The 19,154-nt window shown below is 45.5% G+C and overlaps 12 protein-coding genes across 12 annotated transcripts; 9 read left to right on the top strand and 3 right to left on the bottom strand.

The window, feature by feature from the left end:
* Positions 1–143: 143 nt before the first annotated feature.
* Positions 144–875, top strand: KL911_003910 (uncharacterized protein; the record flags this gene model as incomplete). The annotated part of the gene is made up of 1 exon (XM_043199143.1): positions 144–875. The coding sequence occupies one exon, from the start codon at positions 144–146 to the stop codon at positions 873–875; it is 732 nt and encodes a 243-aa protein (XP_043053179.1).
* Positions 876–1,167: 292 nt separating this feature from the next.
* KL911_003909 (uncharacterized protein) lies at positions 1,168–2,664 on the top strand (the record flags this gene model as incomplete). Its single annotated transcript, XM_043199141.1, has 1 exon — positions 1,168–2,664. The coding sequence occupies one exon, from the start codon at positions 1,168–1,170 to the stop codon at positions 2,662–2,664; it is 1,497 nt and encodes a 498-aa protein (XP_043053178.1).
* Positions 2,665–2,758: 94 nt separating this feature from the next.
* KL911_003908 (uncharacterized protein) lies at positions 2,759–3,037 on the top strand (the record flags this gene model as incomplete). The annotated part of the gene is made up of 1 exon (XM_043199140.1): positions 2,759–3,037. The coding sequence occupies one exon, from the start codon at positions 2,759–2,761 to the stop codon at positions 3,035–3,037; it is 279 nt and encodes a 92-aa protein (XP_043053177.1).
* A 41-nt stretch (positions 3,038–3,078) lies between these two features.
* Positions 3,079–3,717, bottom strand: KL911_003907 (uncharacterized protein; the record flags this gene model as incomplete). Its single annotated transcript, XM_043199139.1, has 1 exon — positions 3,079–3,717. The coding sequence occupies one exon, from the start codon at positions 3,715–3,717 to the stop codon at positions 3,079–3,081; it is 639 nt and encodes a 212-aa protein (XP_043053176.1).
* Positions 3,718–3,802: 85 nt separating this feature from the next.
* Positions 3,803–5,539, top strand: KL911_003906 (uncharacterized protein; the record flags this gene model as incomplete). Its single annotated transcript, XM_043199138.1, has 1 exon — positions 3,803–5,539. The coding sequence occupies one exon, from the start codon at positions 3,803–3,805 to the stop codon at positions 5,537–5,539; it is 1,737 nt and encodes a 578-aa protein (XP_043053175.1).
* A 141-nt stretch (positions 5,540–5,680) lies between these two features.
* KL911_003905 (uncharacterized protein) lies at positions 5,681–7,828 on the top strand (the record flags this gene model as incomplete). The annotated part of the gene is made up of 1 exon (XM_043199137.1): positions 5,681–7,828. The coding sequence occupies one exon, from the start codon at positions 5,681–5,683 to the stop codon at positions 7,826–7,828; it is 2,148 nt and encodes a 715-aa protein (XP_043053174.1).
* A 371-nt stretch (positions 7,829–8,199) lies between these two features.
* On the top strand, positions 8,200–10,104 carry KL911_003904 (uncharacterized protein; the record flags this gene model as incomplete). Its single annotated transcript, XM_043199136.1, has 1 exon — positions 8,200–10,104. The coding sequence occupies one exon, from the start codon at positions 8,200–8,202 to the stop codon at positions 10,102–10,104; it is 1,905 nt and encodes a 634-aa protein (XP_043053173.1).
* A 52-nt stretch (positions 10,105–10,156) lies between these two features.
* Positions 10,157–11,620, top strand: KL911_003903 (uncharacterized protein; the record flags this gene model as incomplete). Its single annotated transcript, XM_043199135.1, has 1 exon — positions 10,157–11,620. The coding sequence occupies one exon, from the start codon at positions 10,157–10,159 to the stop codon at positions 11,618–11,620; it is 1,464 nt and encodes a 487-aa protein (XP_043053172.1).
* A 29-nt stretch (positions 11,621–11,649) lies between these two features.
* On the bottom strand, positions 11,650–12,498 carry KL911_003902 (uncharacterized protein; the record flags this gene model as incomplete). The annotated part of the gene is made up of 1 exon (XM_043199134.1): positions 11,650–12,498. The coding sequence occupies one exon, from the start codon at positions 12,496–12,498 to the stop codon at positions 11,650–11,652; it is 849 nt and encodes a 282-aa protein (XP_043053171.1).
* A 109-nt stretch (positions 12,499–12,607) lies between these two features.
* Positions 12,608–13,498, bottom strand: KL911_003901 (uncharacterized protein; the record flags this gene model as incomplete). Its single annotated transcript, XM_043199133.1, has 1 exon — positions 12,608–13,498. One exon carries the CDS (start codon positions 13,496–13,498, stop codon positions 12,608–12,610), a length of 891 nt encoding a protein of 296 aa, XP_043053170.1.
* A 455-nt stretch (positions 13,499–13,953) lies between these two features.
* KL911_003900 (uncharacterized protein) lies at positions 13,954–14,619 on the top strand (the record flags this gene model as incomplete). The annotated part of the gene is made up of 1 exon (XM_043199132.1): positions 13,954–14,619. One exon carries the CDS (start codon positions 13,954–13,956, stop codon positions 14,617–14,619), a length of 666 nt encoding a protein of 221 aa, XP_043053169.1.
* A 194-nt stretch (positions 14,620–14,813) lies between these two features.
* Positions 14,814–19,136, top strand: KL911_003899 (uncharacterized protein; the record flags this gene model as incomplete). Its single annotated transcript, XM_043199129.1, has 1 exon — positions 14,814–19,136. One exon carries the CDS (start codon positions 14,814–14,816, stop codon positions 19,134–19,136), a length of 4,323 nt encoding a protein of 1,440 aa, XP_043053168.1.
* Between the last annotated feature and the right edge of the window lie 18 nt (positions 19,137–19,154).

Here is a 19,154-nt window from a genome sequence, read left to right as displayed (position 1 = left end):
TAGCATCCTAGGGCTCTAGTTATGGCCCCTATGCAGGCTGAACAGCCGCGCATGGCAAGCTTAATCTGAGACACAATTCTCCTATCCATAAGGCTGAGCCGATGTTGAATTGGGCTGTGCCAAAAAAAAAACTCTAACCAGTCATGGAACAATTGGCGTACGCCCCGGCAACGTCGCGCTCGGTTTCAGAGAGTCTGATTCGCCAAGCCAAGCAATCGCTCGACCACGAGATCCCTCTGTTCGAGTCGAATCGCCAGAGAGACCACATCGAATCGCTTGCGGAATTGTATTCCATCATAGTGGCGATCAACGTTTTGGAGAAATCGTTCATCAAGGACAAATTCCACGACAATGAGGACTACTACACGAACACAGTTATGCGACTGATCAACCAGTATAACCTCATTCTCAAGGACGACGAAATCAAGAAAGAGTTCGACGACCTGGACAAATTCGTACAGCGTTTGCAGTTAGACTGTCCTCTGGCCGTGAAACGCATCCAGATCGGTCTCCCGGCAACAGCCACACAATCACACGGCTCCTTAGCCGCGGTGAACCTCGCTCCCTCGGCCAGTGGAAGCGAAATTGCGCTCAAGGGTAAAGCAATTGCCGAGGCAACGGGCTCCTTCATTACGCTAATGGACGCAATCAAGCTCAATTACAACAACAAAGAGCAACTTCATCCGTTGCTCACCGACATCGTGACCAGCACAAACAAGGTGTTTGGTGACTACGATGGCCGCGCCAAACTCGTGCAGTGGCTGATCAAGCTCAACAATTTAAAGCTGAACGAGTCGCTCACCGATGATGAGCTGAAGGAGTTTCTCTGGGACATCGACGTTGCCTACAAGGGTTTTTTTAGTCTACTTGAATGAATCGATTTACGACGCATCGTATGTCGCATCGCGACAAAGCTCCAGTATTCTATATTCTTCATGCATGCAACCTGTCTGAACTGCCAATTGTCTGTTCTGCGCGCACTGGTCTACAGAATATTGCTGAGCGCACCATATAAAATTAGGGCTCCCACCTCGCACCGCGTATCGAAACAGGAAGCGAATCTCTGGAATTAATTTGTGGAGATCTAAAAAACAAAGAAAAACAATCTTTTGACTCAACTACTTCGTTCGCTTTGTAACCTCCACTCGTTTCTTTGCTCTAGCTACCATGTTGGGATACAAGTCTTTGTTGAGCATTCTTTGCTCGCTTTCTGTCACTAATGCGCTGATTCCAATCGAAATCATTGGAAACCGTTTCATCAAGCCAGCCGTGGATGCAAGCGATGCCGGCGAGGTTTTCTTCGTCACCGGTGTCGACTACCAGCCAGGTGGATCGTCAGATTACCAGGATTCTAACCCTACAGACGTTCTTTCCGACCCAGAAGCCTGCTACAGAGACGCTTACGTCTTGCAGAATCTCGGCTCAAAAGTCAACGTTATCAGAGTTTACACCGTGAACCCAGAACTCAACCACGACGAGTGCATGTCCATCTTCAACTCTGCGGGCATATACGTCATGATCGACGTCAACTCGCCGCTCTCGGGCGAGTCGCTCAACAGATACAACCCAAGCAATTCGTACACTTACTCTTACATGGAGAGAGTGTTCAAGATGGTCGATGCTTTTAAGAACTACCCTAACCTGCTCGGATTTTTCAGCGGCAATGAGGTCATCAACGATGCGAAGTCCGCTGGAGTCGATCCAAAGTATCTACGTGCCGTTCAGAGAGACATCAAGCAGTACATTGAAAACAACGCCAATAGAACCATCCCTGTTGGTTACTCTGCCGCTGACGTTCTGGACGACGGACTCAGAGACGCCACTTTGGAGTACATGCTTTGCTCTATTGACGGCGACGAGGACGATCTCTCGAAATCCGACTTCTTTGGTATCAACTCATACGAATGGTGTTCTGGCGTATCAGACTGGGCTTCTTCTGGCTACGGCGAGCTTAACAAAACCCTTTCAAATTCTACCATCCCAGTGTTTTTCTCTGAATACGGCTGTATCACCAAGACACCAAGAACTTTCGACGAGGTGAGCGAGGGTGTTTATGGCGGATTGGTCAACACTTTGAGTGGTGGTCTGATCTATGAGTATTCCACAGAAGCTAACGACTATGGCCTGGTGAAGATTGCAAGTAACGGCTCTGTCACCATCAAGCAAGACTTCGACAACCTCAAATCGCAGCTTGAGAACTCGTCTATTCCAACAATCTACTCTGACGAGGTGTCCAAAGCGAGAATCGTTACCTGTGACAAGGCTTATTTGGAGTCGCTCTCCTCAGTCTTTGATGCCGACTTTGACCTGCCTGATGCCCCAGACGGAGTTGAGGATATGATCCACTTTGGTGCAAACAACTCCAATGTTGGTAAGATCGTGGAGATTGACATTAGAGCCTCTAATTACACCATCTTCGACACCGATGGCACGGAGATCACTTCTGCAGTTATTTCTGTGGCCTCCACAAACACCATTAATAGCCAGACCGGCACGTCTGCGTCTGGTAGTGCTCACCATCCTTCCACAACCTCGTCTTCGTCCTCGTCGTCGGCCGCTTCAGTTGCTCCAACATCTTCGTCCTCCAAAGCGCAGGGTAACCACAATGCCCAATGTGCGGGTCTGCTTTCGGGCCTGACCGTTGCCCTTTTGGCCTTAATGTAGAGACTTTATATTTTTATTTGAAGTTTTTCTACGACATAAAATATGTTGCGACTTGCCAAACTAAATTAAATCAAAAAAACACAATCTGTTCTCAATGACGAAAGCTTCCGAAACTGTGCTCGCAATATTTATTATTTCTGCGATCTACTTCTCCCTATTAGTTGGAGTTATTCCATTGCCTAAAGTCGTGCAACAGGAAGTGCTGCCTGTCGTGCCATGGTGGGCTCTCGTGTCATTTGGCTGTTATGCATTGGGCACTCTGGGTTATGGAGTGTTCACCTTCAAAGACAAGGAAGACAAGTATCACGAGCTTCTCGGCGAAATTGCCGAGGCCAAGGAGTTTCTCAAGAAAAAGGGCGTCGATGTCGAATAATGCTAAAAATATATCGCGAATACATATTAGAAACAACGGGCCTATGCTTGAGCCGCTACCCTGGAATCGGACTGCCGCCGGTGTTTCGATTTCAGCTTCTTTTCCAGCTGAGTAAAAACCTGTAATCCCAATGGCATTTCCACGCGCTTCTCCTGCCTCACGTTCTTTTCCCTGAGTTCTTCCGGAATGTATTTGGCAGGCAGATAGTCGGGGGGTGGATCAAATCCTACCGGCCACTTCTCCTTCACGTCGTCACCCTGCTCCATGAGCCTCTGTGCGGCTAGCTTGGTGAGCTGCTTCCACTCTTCCAGGTCCTCTCCGTAGAGCTCCCACACACAGTTCACGCAGCCACTCATACAACAATTGTCCGGCTCTATAGGGCGTTTTGGCACCATCACTCCAGCGATATTCCTCTTTATGCTTCTATAGGAAACGTCTCGTCTGGATGACTTGTCTGACTTATTCTTGCCAGAAAAGCCAAAAATCTTGTCTATATCGGCGTTGTCAGCGGCGGTCTTAGGTCTAGTATCAAAGGTCAGGGACATAGTTCGAACACTTTCGTCGTCAGATTTGGCTTTCTGATTGCGCGACTTGGCCATCAACCGATAGTAGTCCATTTTATCAGACTGGAACACATGCGAAGAGGTTGATAGCAGTCTCTTCTGGCATATTCGAATCATTTTATTTTATATCAGCACTCGAGGCGTACTTAAATATTTTCACTTTTTTAACACTTTTTGTGGCGAATATTTATAAATCCTTAGAATGTCATTGGTAGGTACCCTGCACAAGGAAAGGTCTAACAGCCAGGTTCTTAGATTCAGATCCAAAGATGGCGTGTTTCGCTTGAACACCAATCAAGGTGCCAGCTTTGGCTCTGTGCTCGACCAATTGGCCTCAAAGTTGCCCCCATTTAAACCAGAATCACTTAGATTGGCCTCCAATCCCGGTGATCAAGGACAGTTGGCATTGGATATCAAGGACCAATCAGTACAAGGATTAAATCTCAAGCATGGAGATATGCTCTATCTGACTTACGAACCAGCTGAGGCCAGTAACTCAGTGAGTATCAGCGAAGTCAAGACCACAAACACAGTCAAACAGCTACCCATCGATGACATCTACGACAAAGAGGAAGGTCTCATTCCAAGAAAAAGGACTTCACTCTGTAAGCATACAGATAAGGGGATGTGTGAGTATTGTTCGCCATTGCCGCCTTGGGACAGAGGATACCAGCAGGAACATAATATCAAACATATTTCATTCCATGCTCATATCAACGAGCTCAACTCTTTGACGAACAGAAAAGAGTCAGGATCATCTTACATCTCGCCACTTTCAGAGTCCAATTTCAAGATTAACAAGAATTGTCCCGCGGGCCATGATCCTTGGCCAAAAGGAATTTGTTCCAAATGCCAGCCGTCCGCGGTCACTCTTCAGAGACAAAATTTCAGAATGGTGGACCATGTGGAATTCCAAGATAGTGAAATTATCAACGAATTTATCAACGCCTGGAGATTATCCGGAACCCAGAGGATTGGCCTCATGCTCGGCTCATATGACAGGTACGAGAAAGTGCCTTTAGGAATCAAAGCTAAGGTCGAGGCTATATATGAGCTTCCACAGGTGGACCAAGAGGACGGCATTATACTACAAAACTGGGAAGAAGAAGAGCAGATACTGTCTCTGATCAGGAAACTAGATCTGCAGCCGGTCGGCATAATTTTTACAGATCTGCTTGACGCCGGAAGCGGGAATGGATCTGTGATTTGCAAAAGACACAAGGACTCCTTCTTTCTCTCTTCCTTGGAGGCCATTTTTGCTATAAAGTGGCAACTCAAATTTCCCAACATATGTAAATGGTCAGACTCGGGGATATTCTCCTCCAAGTTCGTCACCTGCGTGATCTCCGGGAACACCAGTGGCGAGATCGACATAGAAGCATATCAGATTTCCGAGAGTGGAGAAGGCCTGGTCAAGGCTGATTTGATTAGCCCTTCCACACATCCAAACGAGGTGTACATCAACGAGCAGAACGACGAAAGATATGTTCCTGAGATCTTTTACCAAAAAATCAACGAGTACGGGTTACAAGTCAAACAACATGCTACCCCTAGCTTCCCTGTTGAATACCTGCTGGTTTCATTGACTCACGGATTTCCTGAACGGTCATCGCCATTTTTCAAAGCTGGTGCTACGAACAAGTTCCCTATCGAAAACAGGTCCTATATTGGAGAATCCGCCTCGATGCCTATCCTGAAGAACTATTTGAGCTCTATCAATGGCGATGACCTTAGCGTTTTGGCTACCCTTATTAGCAATTTCCATTTGCTGGTATATTTTACGCTCAACCAAGATATTTTAAGCGGACATGAATACGAGCTGCTGGTGGAAATTGTACGGAAGTTGGGCAAGGGCGAGGAGGTCCTGCCCGACTGCTACAAGCTGATTGACAGCGACGGCTGGAGGACGCTTCAAACGATCTTGCAAGTTGGCTACTAGGTCTTGTGGTGAGAAATATCTAAGTAGTGTAAATTCTAGAAAGTTCCTGAAGTGTACACGCAAGAAAAATAAAGTCTCTTAAAATTTTTCAAGGATCAAAAAAGTTGCTTGTTAAAGAGATTAACTTTTTATTGATCGATCATGTCTACCCCATTTGGTGTTGATTTAGGAAATCACAGCGCGGTTGTCGCTGTTGCGAAGAACAGAGGTATCGATATTGTTGTGAATGAAGTTTCCAACAGAAGCACCCCTGTTATCGTTGGATTTGGCACGAAAAATAGATCCATTGGTGAGACAGGAAAAACACAGCAGACATCCAATTTGAAGAACACAGTCGACAACCTGAAACGAATTCTTGCTCTGAACGCTGATTCGCCTGATTTTGAAGTTGAAAAGAAGTACTTCACCTGTTCATTGGTCGACAAAAACGGATATGCTGCGGCACAAGTGAGATATCTTGGAAGGCAAGAGGAGTTCACATCTGTCCAATTGGTTGCCATGTACTTGAACAAATTGAAGGACATTGCTGCCAAGGAAACAAAAGGCAACATCAAGGATATCTGTTTGGCTGTTCCTGTCTGGTACACTGAGCAACAAAGAAGAGCAGCAGCTGATGCTTGCCACATCGCTGGCCTGAATCCGGTGAGAGTCGTCAATGAGGTCACTGCCGCTGCTGTTGGTTACGGTGTGTTCAAGACCGATTTGCCAGAGGACGAGCCAAAGAAGGTCGCCTTCGTTGACATTGGCCACTCCTCCTACACCGTTTCCATTGGTGCCGTGAAAAAGGGAGAGCTCAAGATTTTGGGCTCTGCTTACGACAAGCATTTTGGAGGCAGAGATTTCGACAAGGCAATTGCAGAGCATTTCGCTGACGAGTTCAAAGAGAAATACAAGATCGACATCAGATCCAACCCTAAGGGATACAACAGAGTCCTGGTCGCTGCTGAGAAACTAAAGAAAGTGCTGTCCGCCAACTCGCAAGCCCCATTCAACATCGAGTCTGTCATGAACGATGTTGACGTTTCTTCTCAGCTGACCAGAGAGGAGCTTGAGGAGATGGTCAAGCCGCTACTGGACAGAATCCACGTTCCAATCGAGAAGGCTTTGGAGGTTGCTGGTCTCAAGGTCGAGGACTTGGACTCCGTTGAGGTCATTGGCGGATGTACCAGAGTTCCATCTGTGAAGGCCAGACTTTCTGAGGTGTTTGGCAAGCCACTGTCGTTCACTTTGAACCAGGATGAAGCCATTGCCAAGGGTGCTGCCTTTATCTGTGCTATGCACTCGCCAACCTTGAGAGTCAGACCATTCAAGTTTGAGGATATCAACAGTTTCTCTGTCACCTACTACTGGGACAAAGATGCCGAGGACACCGATCACCTGGAGGTCTTCCCGAAGGGAGGCGTTTTCCCATCCACCAAGCTAATCACCTTGTACAGAACTTCTGACTTTGAGATTGAGGCTAAATACACCCATCCAGACCAACTGCCTAAGGGAACTCGCCCAGAGATCGCCAAGTGGAAGATTTCCGGCGTCGAGGTTCCTGAGGGACAGGACTCTGCCATTTGCAAATTGAAGGTTAGAAACGACCCATCCGGCTTCTTCACCATTGAGTCTGCATACCTTGTTGAGGAGAAGGAGGTCAAAGAGCTTATTGAGAAACCAGAAGCCAAGACGGAGGCCAAGTCAGACGAGAAATCAGAGGACAAGCCGGAGGACAAGCCAGAGGATGAACCAGAGTACAAGATTGTCAAGAAGCTCGTCAAGACCAAAGATTTGAACATCGAGTATGAAGGACTGGCCTTGCCAAAGGACGTCCTGGACGAGTTCTTCGAGCAAGAAGGAAAGATGGTTGCCGAGGACAAGCTTGTTGCAGAGACTGAGGACAGAAAGAACGCTCTCGAGGAGTACATCTACGAGTTGAGAGGTAAGCTTGAGGACCAATACGCAGACTTTGCCTCTCCTGAGGAGAAGGAGAAGCTGTCGAAGATGTTGATGGACACTGAGGAGTGGCTCTATGATGAGGGTGATGACTCTACCAAGGCGAAGTACATCGCCAAGTACGAGGAGTTGGCCTCCATTGGTAACTTGATCAAGGGCAGATACAACGCCAAGCAAGAGGAATTAAGACAAGAACTGAGAGCCAAGCAGGAGGCTGCGCAAGCCGCTGCTATGGCCGAGAAGCTAGCTGCTGAAAGAGCGGCTGAGAAGACTGGTGGTGACGAGAAGCAGACTGAGGAAGAGAGCCAGGTTAAAGATGGAGACGTTAACATGGCTGAGGACCTAGACTAATTGGCGTGGCAGATAGATAACTTTGCGATGAGATTGATCGTTTTACTTGCTAGGTTCATCTAATACATAGTATACAGGCGAATAATGCTTTTAGTTCATGTTTTAGCTATTTAATAGTGGGGGCGATCGACGTACGCAGGAAAAATAGGGTTCTGGGAAAAAAAATAAACGGGTACGCATATTTGTGAAAGCCAACCAACCTCCCGCTTGATCTGACAAAGTAGACCATACAAAGTGTTTGGATTGGTAGATTCTATTAGAAGGATAGAGAAGAAGTTCTGCGTGGCGCCCTACGGGAACAAAATACAGAGAACTAGAAAGAGGCGACCTGGAACCAGTTTCAATCTGAAGTCCAACGAAGAGGGGTCAGCATGTCCTTTCTGCCCTCAAAAGAGCGTATCGACAGTAATGAAACAACGAAAATGAACAGAAACAAGGAAAATGCTTCTAGCGACCCAGCAAACCCAACAACGTCGAAACTATCGCTTGCGTTGAAGGAAGCTGGTGAGGAGTTGCCGGACCCGCACGAGCACCATTTCGAGCACGAAGAGGAAATCCTCAAAGAGGTGACACAAAAGTTGACAAACCTGAAGGATGAAGACCTTACCAAGGCCAATCATCAGGCTACTACGACTTTCGTAAATGAGCACGTTGTGGAAGGAGAAAATATTAAGGAGCCAGCAAGTCTGAAACAGCTTTTGCAGGCACAATTGGGAGAAGACATTTCAAACGATTCCGACACAGACTCAGATGTGGATCCAGCGAATGAAGAAGATCTGGAAGACTACGTTCCTGGCGGTTACCATCCGGCTTATCTTGGGGAAACATACAAAGACGGTCGATACGTTTTGGTGCGAAAACTGGGATGGGGCCACTTTTCCACCGTCTGGCTTGCCAAAGACATACAGGAGAATAGACACGTTGCTATGAAGGTTGTGCGGAGCGCCAAATCCTACAGAGAAACAGCCATTGATGAGATAAAGCTTTTGTCCAAAATCAATCACACAGACCCGCAGCATCCAGGCCATAGGCATCTCATCAAATTGCTTGACTACTTCGACCACCAAGGACCTAATGGAACGCACATTTGCATGGTTTTCGAAGTGCTGGGCGAGAATTTACTGAGCCTGATCCGCAGATACAAGCACAAAGGTTTGCCGATCAAATTTGTGAAACAGATCGCCAAACAAATCTTACTAGCGTCGGATTTTCTACATCGACAATGTGGCATAATCCATACCGACATCAAACCAGAAAACATTCTTTTGGAGATTGAAGATGTGGAAAAGCTTGTCAAATATTTAGAAGACTCTCAAAGAGAGAGAAAACTTTTGAGAAGGGTATCGTCCAAACTTAAAGCATCTGGTGTGGAGGCCAGCTCGTCTTCATTGGACGAAGAGAAGAGACAGATACCGTTCAGAAAAAGCCGTCATTCAAGACGTCAAACGCTAGTGACAGGGTCGCAGCCCCTTCCGTCGCCGCTGAGATCTAAATCAAGCTCATTTTTCGTTTCACCATTGAAATCCTCAATTTCTACGTTTGCTGGTAGAACTGCCGGAAACGTCCCTATTCGTTCAGAAACATCTCAGCAAGACCTGCAATTTCTGCTGGACAAGAGTTTCAAAGATTCGGATCCATATTCTGCCGAGCCACCGCGGGAGGACGAGCTTGAGGACGATGACCTAATTACAGTAAAGATAGCAGACTTGGGAAATGCATGTTGGGTTCATAGACATTTCACCGACGATATCCAGACCAGACAGTACAGGGCTCCAGAAGTGATTTTGGGAGCCAACTGGGGATGTTCATCAGACATTTGGTCGGTGGGGTGCTTGTTGTTTGAGCTTCTGACCGGAGACTACCTTTTTGATCCTACAGAGGGCCCCACTTTTAGCAAGAACGACGACCATCTGGCGCAGATAATTGAGCTGGTTGGTCCCATATCTCATCGCGTGCTGGAAGAAGGCTTCAACACTAAAAGATATTTCCATTCCGACATGAAGACACTACGCCAGATCAAGAATTTAAAGCCGTGGCCACTTGAGAGTGTTCTGATGGAGAAGTACAAGTTCAGCGAGACGGATTCGCGCGAGATTAGTGATTTTCTTGGCTGTATGTTAATCACCGATCCCAAATTCCGGATGGATGCTGCTGGACTATCTAATCACTTTTGGCTGAACGACTGTGGTTCATTTGGGTACATTGACCGTGAGCCAGGGACAAGAGGTGAAGACGTTGGCGCTGGGTGGTACAGAGAGGTGCGCAAACACCACTAATTCCATGTATTAATTATTTCCTGTAATGTTAAATTAATTTTTCACCCAAACTATGTCACTTGACTATGCGTTAGACGAGTTGCGGACGATTTTAGAATCTGGAGCAGGCGATTCGTCGTCTGTGTTTTTTCAGATTGGCACTTATTTGAGGGAAGAGACCAACAGGGCTAATGAGGCCCTGAGAGGGCTGGTTTCTGATATTATGGAGTATACAATTCTCAAACGAGAGATGGCTCCGTTGGGGGATATATACAGACTGCTCGCAAACTTTGTTGCCGACTCAGTACCGAACAAACACTTGGTTCTGCACCAGGCAACATCAGAGCAGTTTTTTGCTTTTACACGAGACCGTATTGACGGATCGAACCACAGTTTCTTTATTCTGCATTTTCTGAACAATTTACTTTTGGATTGTCCAGAGGCGTCGAAGTATCTCAATGCCAATGGCATCGATCTGAAAGTGGCTTACCAAGATATTCCTGAAAGCTGGCAAGACGTTTGGACAAGCGTTTTGGAGGAACTAGCTACCCAAAGCACGTCTTGCGAATATTTCAGAGCGCTTATGAAAATCGATAAACGTGATCTGATGTACGAGATGAGCAAAAACGACATTGATTTACAGAATGATACACAGCTGATGCATGACTTGATTCAAAGAGTGGCAGAAGACGACGATCGACGACTGTTCGATAGCGTGATGAATATCTCTGCTAATCCTTCCAACGCAAATAACGATCTCGAGGAGTACCTCAAACTCATTGATACCGAAAAGATGGCGCTTCAAGCATTGGGAATGATAATCATGGGAAACTATATCATGTCTCCGGAGCAACAGGCTGAAGTAGCTGCGAATATCAAAAGCATCGAGAAATTGGTTGACATTCTGATTAGCTTTGCCGAATCGCGCAAGGTCGAGTATCTTCAAGCCGTTTACCTGCTGAACAAACTTCTGGGAAATAGGGATTTTAGAGAACGGTTTCCCAAGAGCTCGTTCTTAAAGATGCTGTTTCTGATTGATTCTCTTTTTGAATACCGACTTCACGAAACTGAGTACAAAAACGTACTAAAATTGAATCTTAATTTTCATTGGAGATACTCATCTACGCTTAGCGAGGATGAAGCAGAACGTTTAGAGGAGCATATCGTAAGATGGAAGTCTTACAATTCCCGCGACGACGACATCAATTGCGAGCTCCAGAAAATAATGTTCAAAATCATCGAACATAGGAACGACGCAACGTTGGCAAACCTGGCATTCGACGGGTTCGCCACCAATCACAAGTTTGAGCGCCAACTCGATCTTGTACATTTACTGGAAAAAGTCAAAAGTCTAGGCATTTTGGTTTCCAGGGACAGCTCAATCACCCAGCTACCATGGTTTCCTGCTACAATGGAAGAATTCAAAGCAGCCATAGATACGCTTCATCAACAACCCAGCTTCGAAACCGACCCCAGGCTGCAGTTGCTCGACAACAACTACCGATATATCTGTGCAAAAGTGGGAGAATGCAAATAACTTTAATCTCTATAATTGTCACCTTAAGTTTACTCATTCTTTGGCTTTTGGAGTTTCACCTCGGCAAAGATTCCATGCCACACGAGCTTGTATTTGTCTTGCTGACCGATCATCCATGTGTGTAACAGCTGGTTGTAAATGATAAAATAGTAGACTCCCAGACCAGTGAAAATGTGCCACCATCCGTGGCCCTCGGTCACCACACCCATCGGAAAACCGAGAATGTTACGACGCCAGTCTCTGAGATTAGGACATAGCAAGAAGTCCAGGTTCCAGATGAAGAAGCCAAAGATAAACAAGGACACGGCCAACACAAGCATCTTGTACATAGTCTTTCTTGCGTCTGGATCTGTGACCTTCGATTGGATAGTCTTGATTGTTTTGTAGATCACACCAAAATTGAGAATAGCGTAGAATATCTGATGAAAGGCCGGGTCTCTCTGCACGTATATATAAATGTAAGTGAACAACGCGGTGGCAGCAAAGGTACCGACTCTCCAAGCATATTGCACCAGGCGTGGCTGGTTCCAGCTGAATATGTAGCCGAACGGGAGCGCCGTGACATAGACCATGGGCAGTTCATCCATCAGCTGGTACTCATAGCGCAGGGTCATGTGGAACAAGAAAGATCCAATTCCAACTGACGCAAAGCCAATAGAGATGAAAACGTACAGACTGCCAAAATTGTTCTTAAAAGTACTCCACAGATGGCCCATTGCCAGGGCCACAAAGATGAAATTGGTAAAACTATTTACCACTTCGGCGATATAGGGAGTAAAAATGTAGTTTTCCTCACACCAATCAATTGTGGCGGTGACAGGCCCCCAATGCCCAACATATGAGTCCGGAAGCTTTGCCGGATAATCAAATAACACCATTTGAAATAATTTATGGATGCTACGGATAGATAGATATATTTGATTACTCCACAAAATTGAATCTTTCGAATTTATGTGCGTCGATCGACTTGTCTCATCTAATGTCTATTTAAGTGGCCTTTTTCTCATCTTTCTGCGGCGCTGGTGATGGACTCTGTTTCAGTCTAACCTCGAACGGCATGCCTAGCTTCCAAACCAGCTCGTATTGGTCCTGCGTCCCATGGTACCACACGTTAAGGATCTGATTGTAGAGAATGAAGTGGAAGATCCCCAAAGAGGTGAGAATGTGCCACCATCCGTGCCCTTCCAGTAGCAATGCTCCAAATGGAAGACCGACCAGCCTTCTGACCCTAATGAGCTCTGAGCAATAGAAAGTGTCGAGATTCCAAACTAAAAATCCGAACAGGAACTCAAACAGAGCAAAGCCAACAAATTTATAAAGGAAGTGCCTCTGGTTATAGTCTGTAACGTGTTTTTTCACCAAGGATAGAGACTTGAACACTATAGCAAAATTGAGAACCGCATAGGAAGCCTGGTGAAGTTCAGGGTTTTTGTAAACTGAGCAATAGATATATGTTAGTGCTCCGATGACGACCGTAGTGGTCCCGTACACTAAGATCCTCTTCACTCTGGAGTTTGTTTCCAGCCCAAAAATGTAGGCAAACGGTATAGCTGTGACATATATCATTGGGAGCTCGTCTAGTAACTGGAATTCATATTTTAAAGTCATGTGGAACAACCAGGAACCGATCCCAACAACGCACATACCGATGGACACAAAGACAAACATCAATCCATGTTTGTTCACAATAGCCGAACGTACCAAGTTGAGGGAAAGGAAGTAAAACGAGAGATTTGTGGTGGCGTTAATAAGCTCCGCGAAATAGGGGGAAATCACATAGTTTTCCTCGCACCAGTCGATTGTTGAAGTCACTGGGCCCCAGAATCCTGGCCGAGGCTCCCCGTATTCAAAAGGAGACAGAAACTTTACAAGTGACATTTGTGGCTGAGTCCAGTTAAATTGTATATTAAATAATCGCTCTCGATTTAAATTTTGCTTTATCTATATATATATATGTATATATGCAGGTTTGATTTATTATGTAGCAATGACGCTAAAAATGTGGACATAAAAAAAGTCCCCAATGTTTGCAACAAATATTCGATTTCTGCCACGCACTGTCATGTATCTATCTGACTAGAGGAGATATGAGCCCAATACTCAGGTTGCATATCCCGTGTAGAACCCAGAAAAGCACTGATTGTAACCATTCTGTTAGCGGATTAAATGAAACTGAGCTCTGGAACTTGAAAGCGTCATTCGAAGAAGTGCTTGAAGGCTGATTCCCTCCAATCTCCTCAATCATTGCGAGCCGAAATTAACTCACCCCAATCACATCAATGTAGCAGGCCCGATGCGGAAAAAATTATTGAAGGTGGAAAATCAAAGTAAAAATGATTACCATGAGTCGAGGTCTCAATACTGAGGAACGGCTTGAAAGATTGAAGAATTTAAAACTGCTCAAGGAGAATGCACTTGAAGAGAATGAGAAGGAGTTGCAACGAGAGCTTAAGCAGCTCAAGGAGGAACAGAAATTACGAGCTGCTGCTGCTCAAAAAGATGCAGAAGAAGAGGTGCAGGAGACAGAATTACAAAACCAAGAAGTAAAAAGCGAACGTCTCCGAAATCTGCGCTACACAATTGAAGAAGACGAGGCATGGCATGAAAAACTGGAAGCCGGCAAAACCGCGGCCGAAGACAGAGAGTTCCAGAATTTCAAGCAACTCGCTCGTCAGACGTACACAAAAGGCCTGAAAGCATTGAACCCGTTAAGTGCGGAGAAATACGAGGCCCAGAAACAGATATACTTTGAAATGAAGAAGGAGGGGAAGTCGGACTCAGAAATAATCAACTCTTTGACCAGCAGAGAGAAGCTTGATCACATGGTGGATCAATTGAAGGAGCGCGAGACTACCACTGTTAAAAGGCGGAAAACGGCGCAGGATCGCCAGAATTTTATCAACGACAAAAACAAACAGTTCAACGATAAGCTTGACAGACATTATGACGAGTACCTGTCTGATCTGAAGGAGAGCATCCAGCGAGGGTCCTCACTCTGAATCTACCGGTGCACGGATGCGCTTTGGCATAGGAAATTTTTCAGTCTCGCGAGAACGATTTGATTACCCGGCAGTTAATTCGTATTTAATATTTTTAAGTAAAAATCGCCCGGTGAACACAACGTTACCTTGTACAGGTTCGCAGAAATAGATTCAGTCGACAAGAGGCTTTCATTGGGTTACAAGCTCACACAATGTCGGAACATGAGAGCAGCGCTGTTGCCGATGATGAGAACGAAGTGAAAACCAAAGACTTTATTGAAGATGTAGCCGAATACGATGCTGAAGACAACGACAACGACGAAGTTTCAGCTCTGGACTCTTCCGAAGAGGATGAGGACGAAGACGAAGATGAAGAAGCTCTACGCAAAGTGCGGGAGGGATTTATTGTGGACGATGAGGACAGTAGTCAAGAAGACGAAAGCATAGATGAGGATGAGCGCAGGAGGCGTCGTAAGCACAAAAAGAGAAAGAGGGAAGCAATACGGAAGCTTGAAGAGGATGACGAGCTTGATGAGGACGATCTGGAATTGCTCAGAGAAAATGCTGGCGAGTTACCTCGTCATCTAGCAGAAAAAACCAAATTTAAGCGTCTTAAAAGGGGAGATGACGATCAAACGTCGGCAGGACCGACTTCCAAAGGCCTGACAGATATGTTTTCGGACGAAGAGGGTGCTAGGGAAGACGAAGGCGAGGAAGGAGAAGAAGTAGAGGAGGAGGAAGACGATTTAATGGAAGCCTCTAAAAAGCTGAGACAGCAACGACAACAAGATCTCCTTGGAGAGTTTGATGATTTCATTGAAGATGATGAGTTCTCCGAAGACGAGGAAGAGAGGGATGAGCGTCTTGCCAGGATGAGATCGGCAAGAGCCAAACAAACGAATCTTGCTTCCAACTCGCAATTTGACCAAGACAAGCTTGATGAACTTTACGAAATATTTGGTGATGGAGAGGAATATGCATGGGCTCTGGAAGCTGAAAGTCTTGACGAAGAGCCGGAAATGGAAGACGAAGTTGATGAGGAAGGCTACGCAGTCAAAAAGCTTTCCAAGGAAACTCACGCGCTGAACAAGGTCTTTGAATTTGAAGAACTGAAAGAGCATCTTTTGACTGACAGAGATCAAGAGATTAGAATAACCGATATTCCAGAGCGGTACCAATTTTACAGAGAGCGGATAACTAACTATGATTTAAACGATGAAGAGTTTCAACTCAAGCAAAATTGGGTCTCCAAAGTTCTGCTGGAAGAGAAAAAGGCCTTCTTTCTTGGAAAAGAAGATCTCATTGAACCATTTCAGAAGGCAGTCGCTCAGATCGTGTACTTCATCTCAAAGGACAACCTGGAAGTTCCAAGTATATGGAACTGCCGAAAGGACTACACGCTTCACACCTACCGTGAGGATGGGCAGCTAAGAGTTCAGAAACTGCTGACTGAAGACGATCTATGGAGAATCGTGCAGCTGGACATAGATTTCTATGCTCTTCTGGAGAAGAAAAAGAACATTGAAAAGCAATTCAAGTCACTGGACACGGTCGATACTCTTTACGATGAGTATATTGACTCGGCAAAGACAGTGACCGAGTTGCAGGATCTTCAAGAATATCTCTTTTTCACATACAGCAAAAGGCACCGCGACCTTTATCCAGAAGAAGCCAAGGGAAAGCAGAAGTCGCACTCCAAATACAAGATTTTTGAGAGGATCAAGAGCGACCCAGTTTACGAAGTGATTGATAAGATAGGTATCAATGCGGAGAAATTTGGAGAAAATGTCTTTACAAACAACAAGATCTACTTGGTCGACGATATCGACAAGAAAGTTGATGATTTGATCCGCGAGTGTGTTGAAAAGGGGTCGTTCTTTGACACCGTTGAGAAAGCAAGCAACGCTGTGAAGCATATGTTTTCTGAGCAACTATTCCACAATCCTAAACTCAGAGCGCACTTGAGACTTGCATTCCAGAGCTATGCGAGCCTGGATATAAAGCTTACCGAAAAAGGAAGGCTCAAAATCACTGAGAGCTCTCCATATGCCGATTTCAAATATGCTATCAACAGGCCTCTAGAATCGTTCACCTTGCAACCAGATATGTTCTTGCGCATGTTGGAAGCCGAATCACTGGGGCTTGTGAAAATCGACATCAGCCTGAAAAACGCCTTCGCAAACTTCGCTGACCATCTATTTACGTTTTTGTCGTCGGATGGTACCTCTGATCTGAGTAATTCTTGGAACAGTTTAAGAAGGGAGTGTCTTGACATGGCCTTGAAAAAGCTTATTCCTTCGATAGTTCTTGATGTCAAAGAAAAGCTAAGAGGAACATGTGAAAGATTACTGTTCTACGAAATCAGACAGAGCTTCATGGAGAAGGTCGACCAGGCTCCGTTCCATCCGCTCCCAACCGCCAAGGGTACTGTTCCTAAGGTTTTGGCCATTACTAACGGTGATGGAAAACGTGATTCTGCAATAATTGCTGTTGCGATGGACTACGACGGAAGTGTCTTCGACCACATCAAGTTTGAGCAAAATCACAGACACGGAGATTTTGAGAAGCATTTTTTAGAGGTTGTCAGAAAGTTCAAGCCAGAGGTGGTCGCTGTTTCCAGCTACAACGTTGAAGTGTCTCATCTTTTCAGAAAGCTTCAGGACATTGTCAGACTTAACAATATCACTGTTGAAATTGATGTTGACGAGGAATACGAGGGTGATCCAATCCCGCTTCCTGTAATCTATGTTCCAAATGAAACCAGCAGACTTTATGAGCATTCTGATCGGGCAGCCGAAGAGTTCAGTGACAAGCCAGTGGTGGCCCGTTTCTGTATTGGGGTGGCAAGATACGTTCAGAGTCCATTGCTAGAATATATGGCATTGGGAGATGCAGTGACCTCTATTTCTGTGCACAAACATCAGAACCTGCTTCCAACTCATAAGGTGAAGGAGGCAATTGACACTATTTTCGTTGATGTTGCCTGCCTAGTTGGTATCAAGATCAATGATGCAGTGAGGTCCCCTTACCTATCTATCATGTTGCAATATATTGCTGGTTTGGGCCCTAGAAAAGCCAGCAGCTTGATCAAGGGCATCGAAGCTAACGGAGGCTCTTTGCTGAGAAGAGACGAACTGATTGTGAGAGAGCTATCTACCAAGGTCGTGTTCATGAATTGTGCTCCGTTTATTGAGCTTCCGGTTCCTGACAGACCAGATAAAGACGTTGAGCTTCTGGATGCCACCAGAATCCACCCTGAGGACTACGAGCTTGCCAGAAAGATGGCGAGCGATGCTTTGGACCTCAGCGAAGAAGAAAAGCAGGAGATTGAACAGGAAGAAGGTGGTGTCATTTCCAAACTTTATGACGAAGGAGTTGAGAAACTGGACGATCTTCTTCTTGAGGGTTATGCTGATCAGTTGGAAGAGCACGGACATCGTAAGAGAGCAACGTTGGAAATGATTAAGGAAGAATTGCAGAATAACTATGAGGAACTCAGGAAATCGTTCCACATCCTCAGTGAGGATGAAGTTTTCGAAATGCTCACGGGTGAATCGAAAGAGCTTTTCCAGCGTGGAAAGCTGATTTCTGTTATTTTGCAGAGAGTTGACAATAGATTCATGGTGGGAGTTACTCAGTCGGGAATTTCGTGTAACATTAGCAGATCTAATGTGCTAGAATATGGAGACAACACAAATTTACTCACTAAATATCAGAATGGACAAGCAGTCCAAGGTGTTGTTCAAACGGTCGATTACGCGAACTTCAAAGCGGAATTGTCCTTGTTGAAACGTGACATTGAGGAGGCAAGTCGTGGAAAGAAGGTGGACAAATTCCAAGGTCTCTGGGACTTTGAGGCGGAACGTGAGGATCTTGCCAAGGAGCAGGAGAGAGAGAAGAAGGAGAACAGCACGAAACGTGTCATCAAGCACCCATACTTCCACAATTTCAATGCCCGGGAGGCAGAGGACTACCTTGCTTCCAAGAATAACGGAGAGTTTGTGATCAGGCCATCTTCTAAAGGAAATGACCATTTGACTGTCACCTGGAAGATTGAAAACCAGCTCTTTCAACATCTTGACGTGTTAGAGCTAGACAAGCTTAATGATTACACTGTTGGCCGCACTCTCCAAGTTGGAGAGTTCCGTTATCACGATCTGGATGAGCTGATTGTTTCTCACATCAACAACCTGTACTTGAAGGTAGAGGAAATTGTTAACCACGATAAGTTCAAGAATGAGCCTCTCAATGATACAAAAGACTGGCTGATTAGATATTCCAAGGCCAACAAGAACCGGTCATGCTACTGTTTCTGTTACAACCACAAATCTCCGGGATGGTTCTACCTGCTTTTCAAGCTGAACGATAAGAGCGATAAGCTATATACATGGAACATCAAGGTTCAGCCAAACGGATACCTATTGCATGGAAACCTGTATCCTGACATGGTCCACTTGTGCAATGGTTTCAAAAAACTGCTACAAAACCAAATGAGCAGCTCAAGAAGCGGCTACACCAGCTATGGTAGATTCTGATGTATAGTATAAAAATTA

This window comes from Ogataea haglerorum (genome assembly GCF_019207285.1).
Source record: "Ogataea haglerorum isolate 81-453-3 chromosome Unknown 81-453-3_NODE_11_length_416158_cov_97.210077, whole genome shotgun sequence".
NCBI classification, from domain to species: Eukaryota; Fungi; Ascomycota; class Pichiomycetes; order Pichiales; family Pichiaceae; genus Ogataea; species Ogataea haglerorum.
Note: the sequence above shows the minus strand (reverse complement) of the source record. Positions and strands in the feature narration are given on the sequence as shown.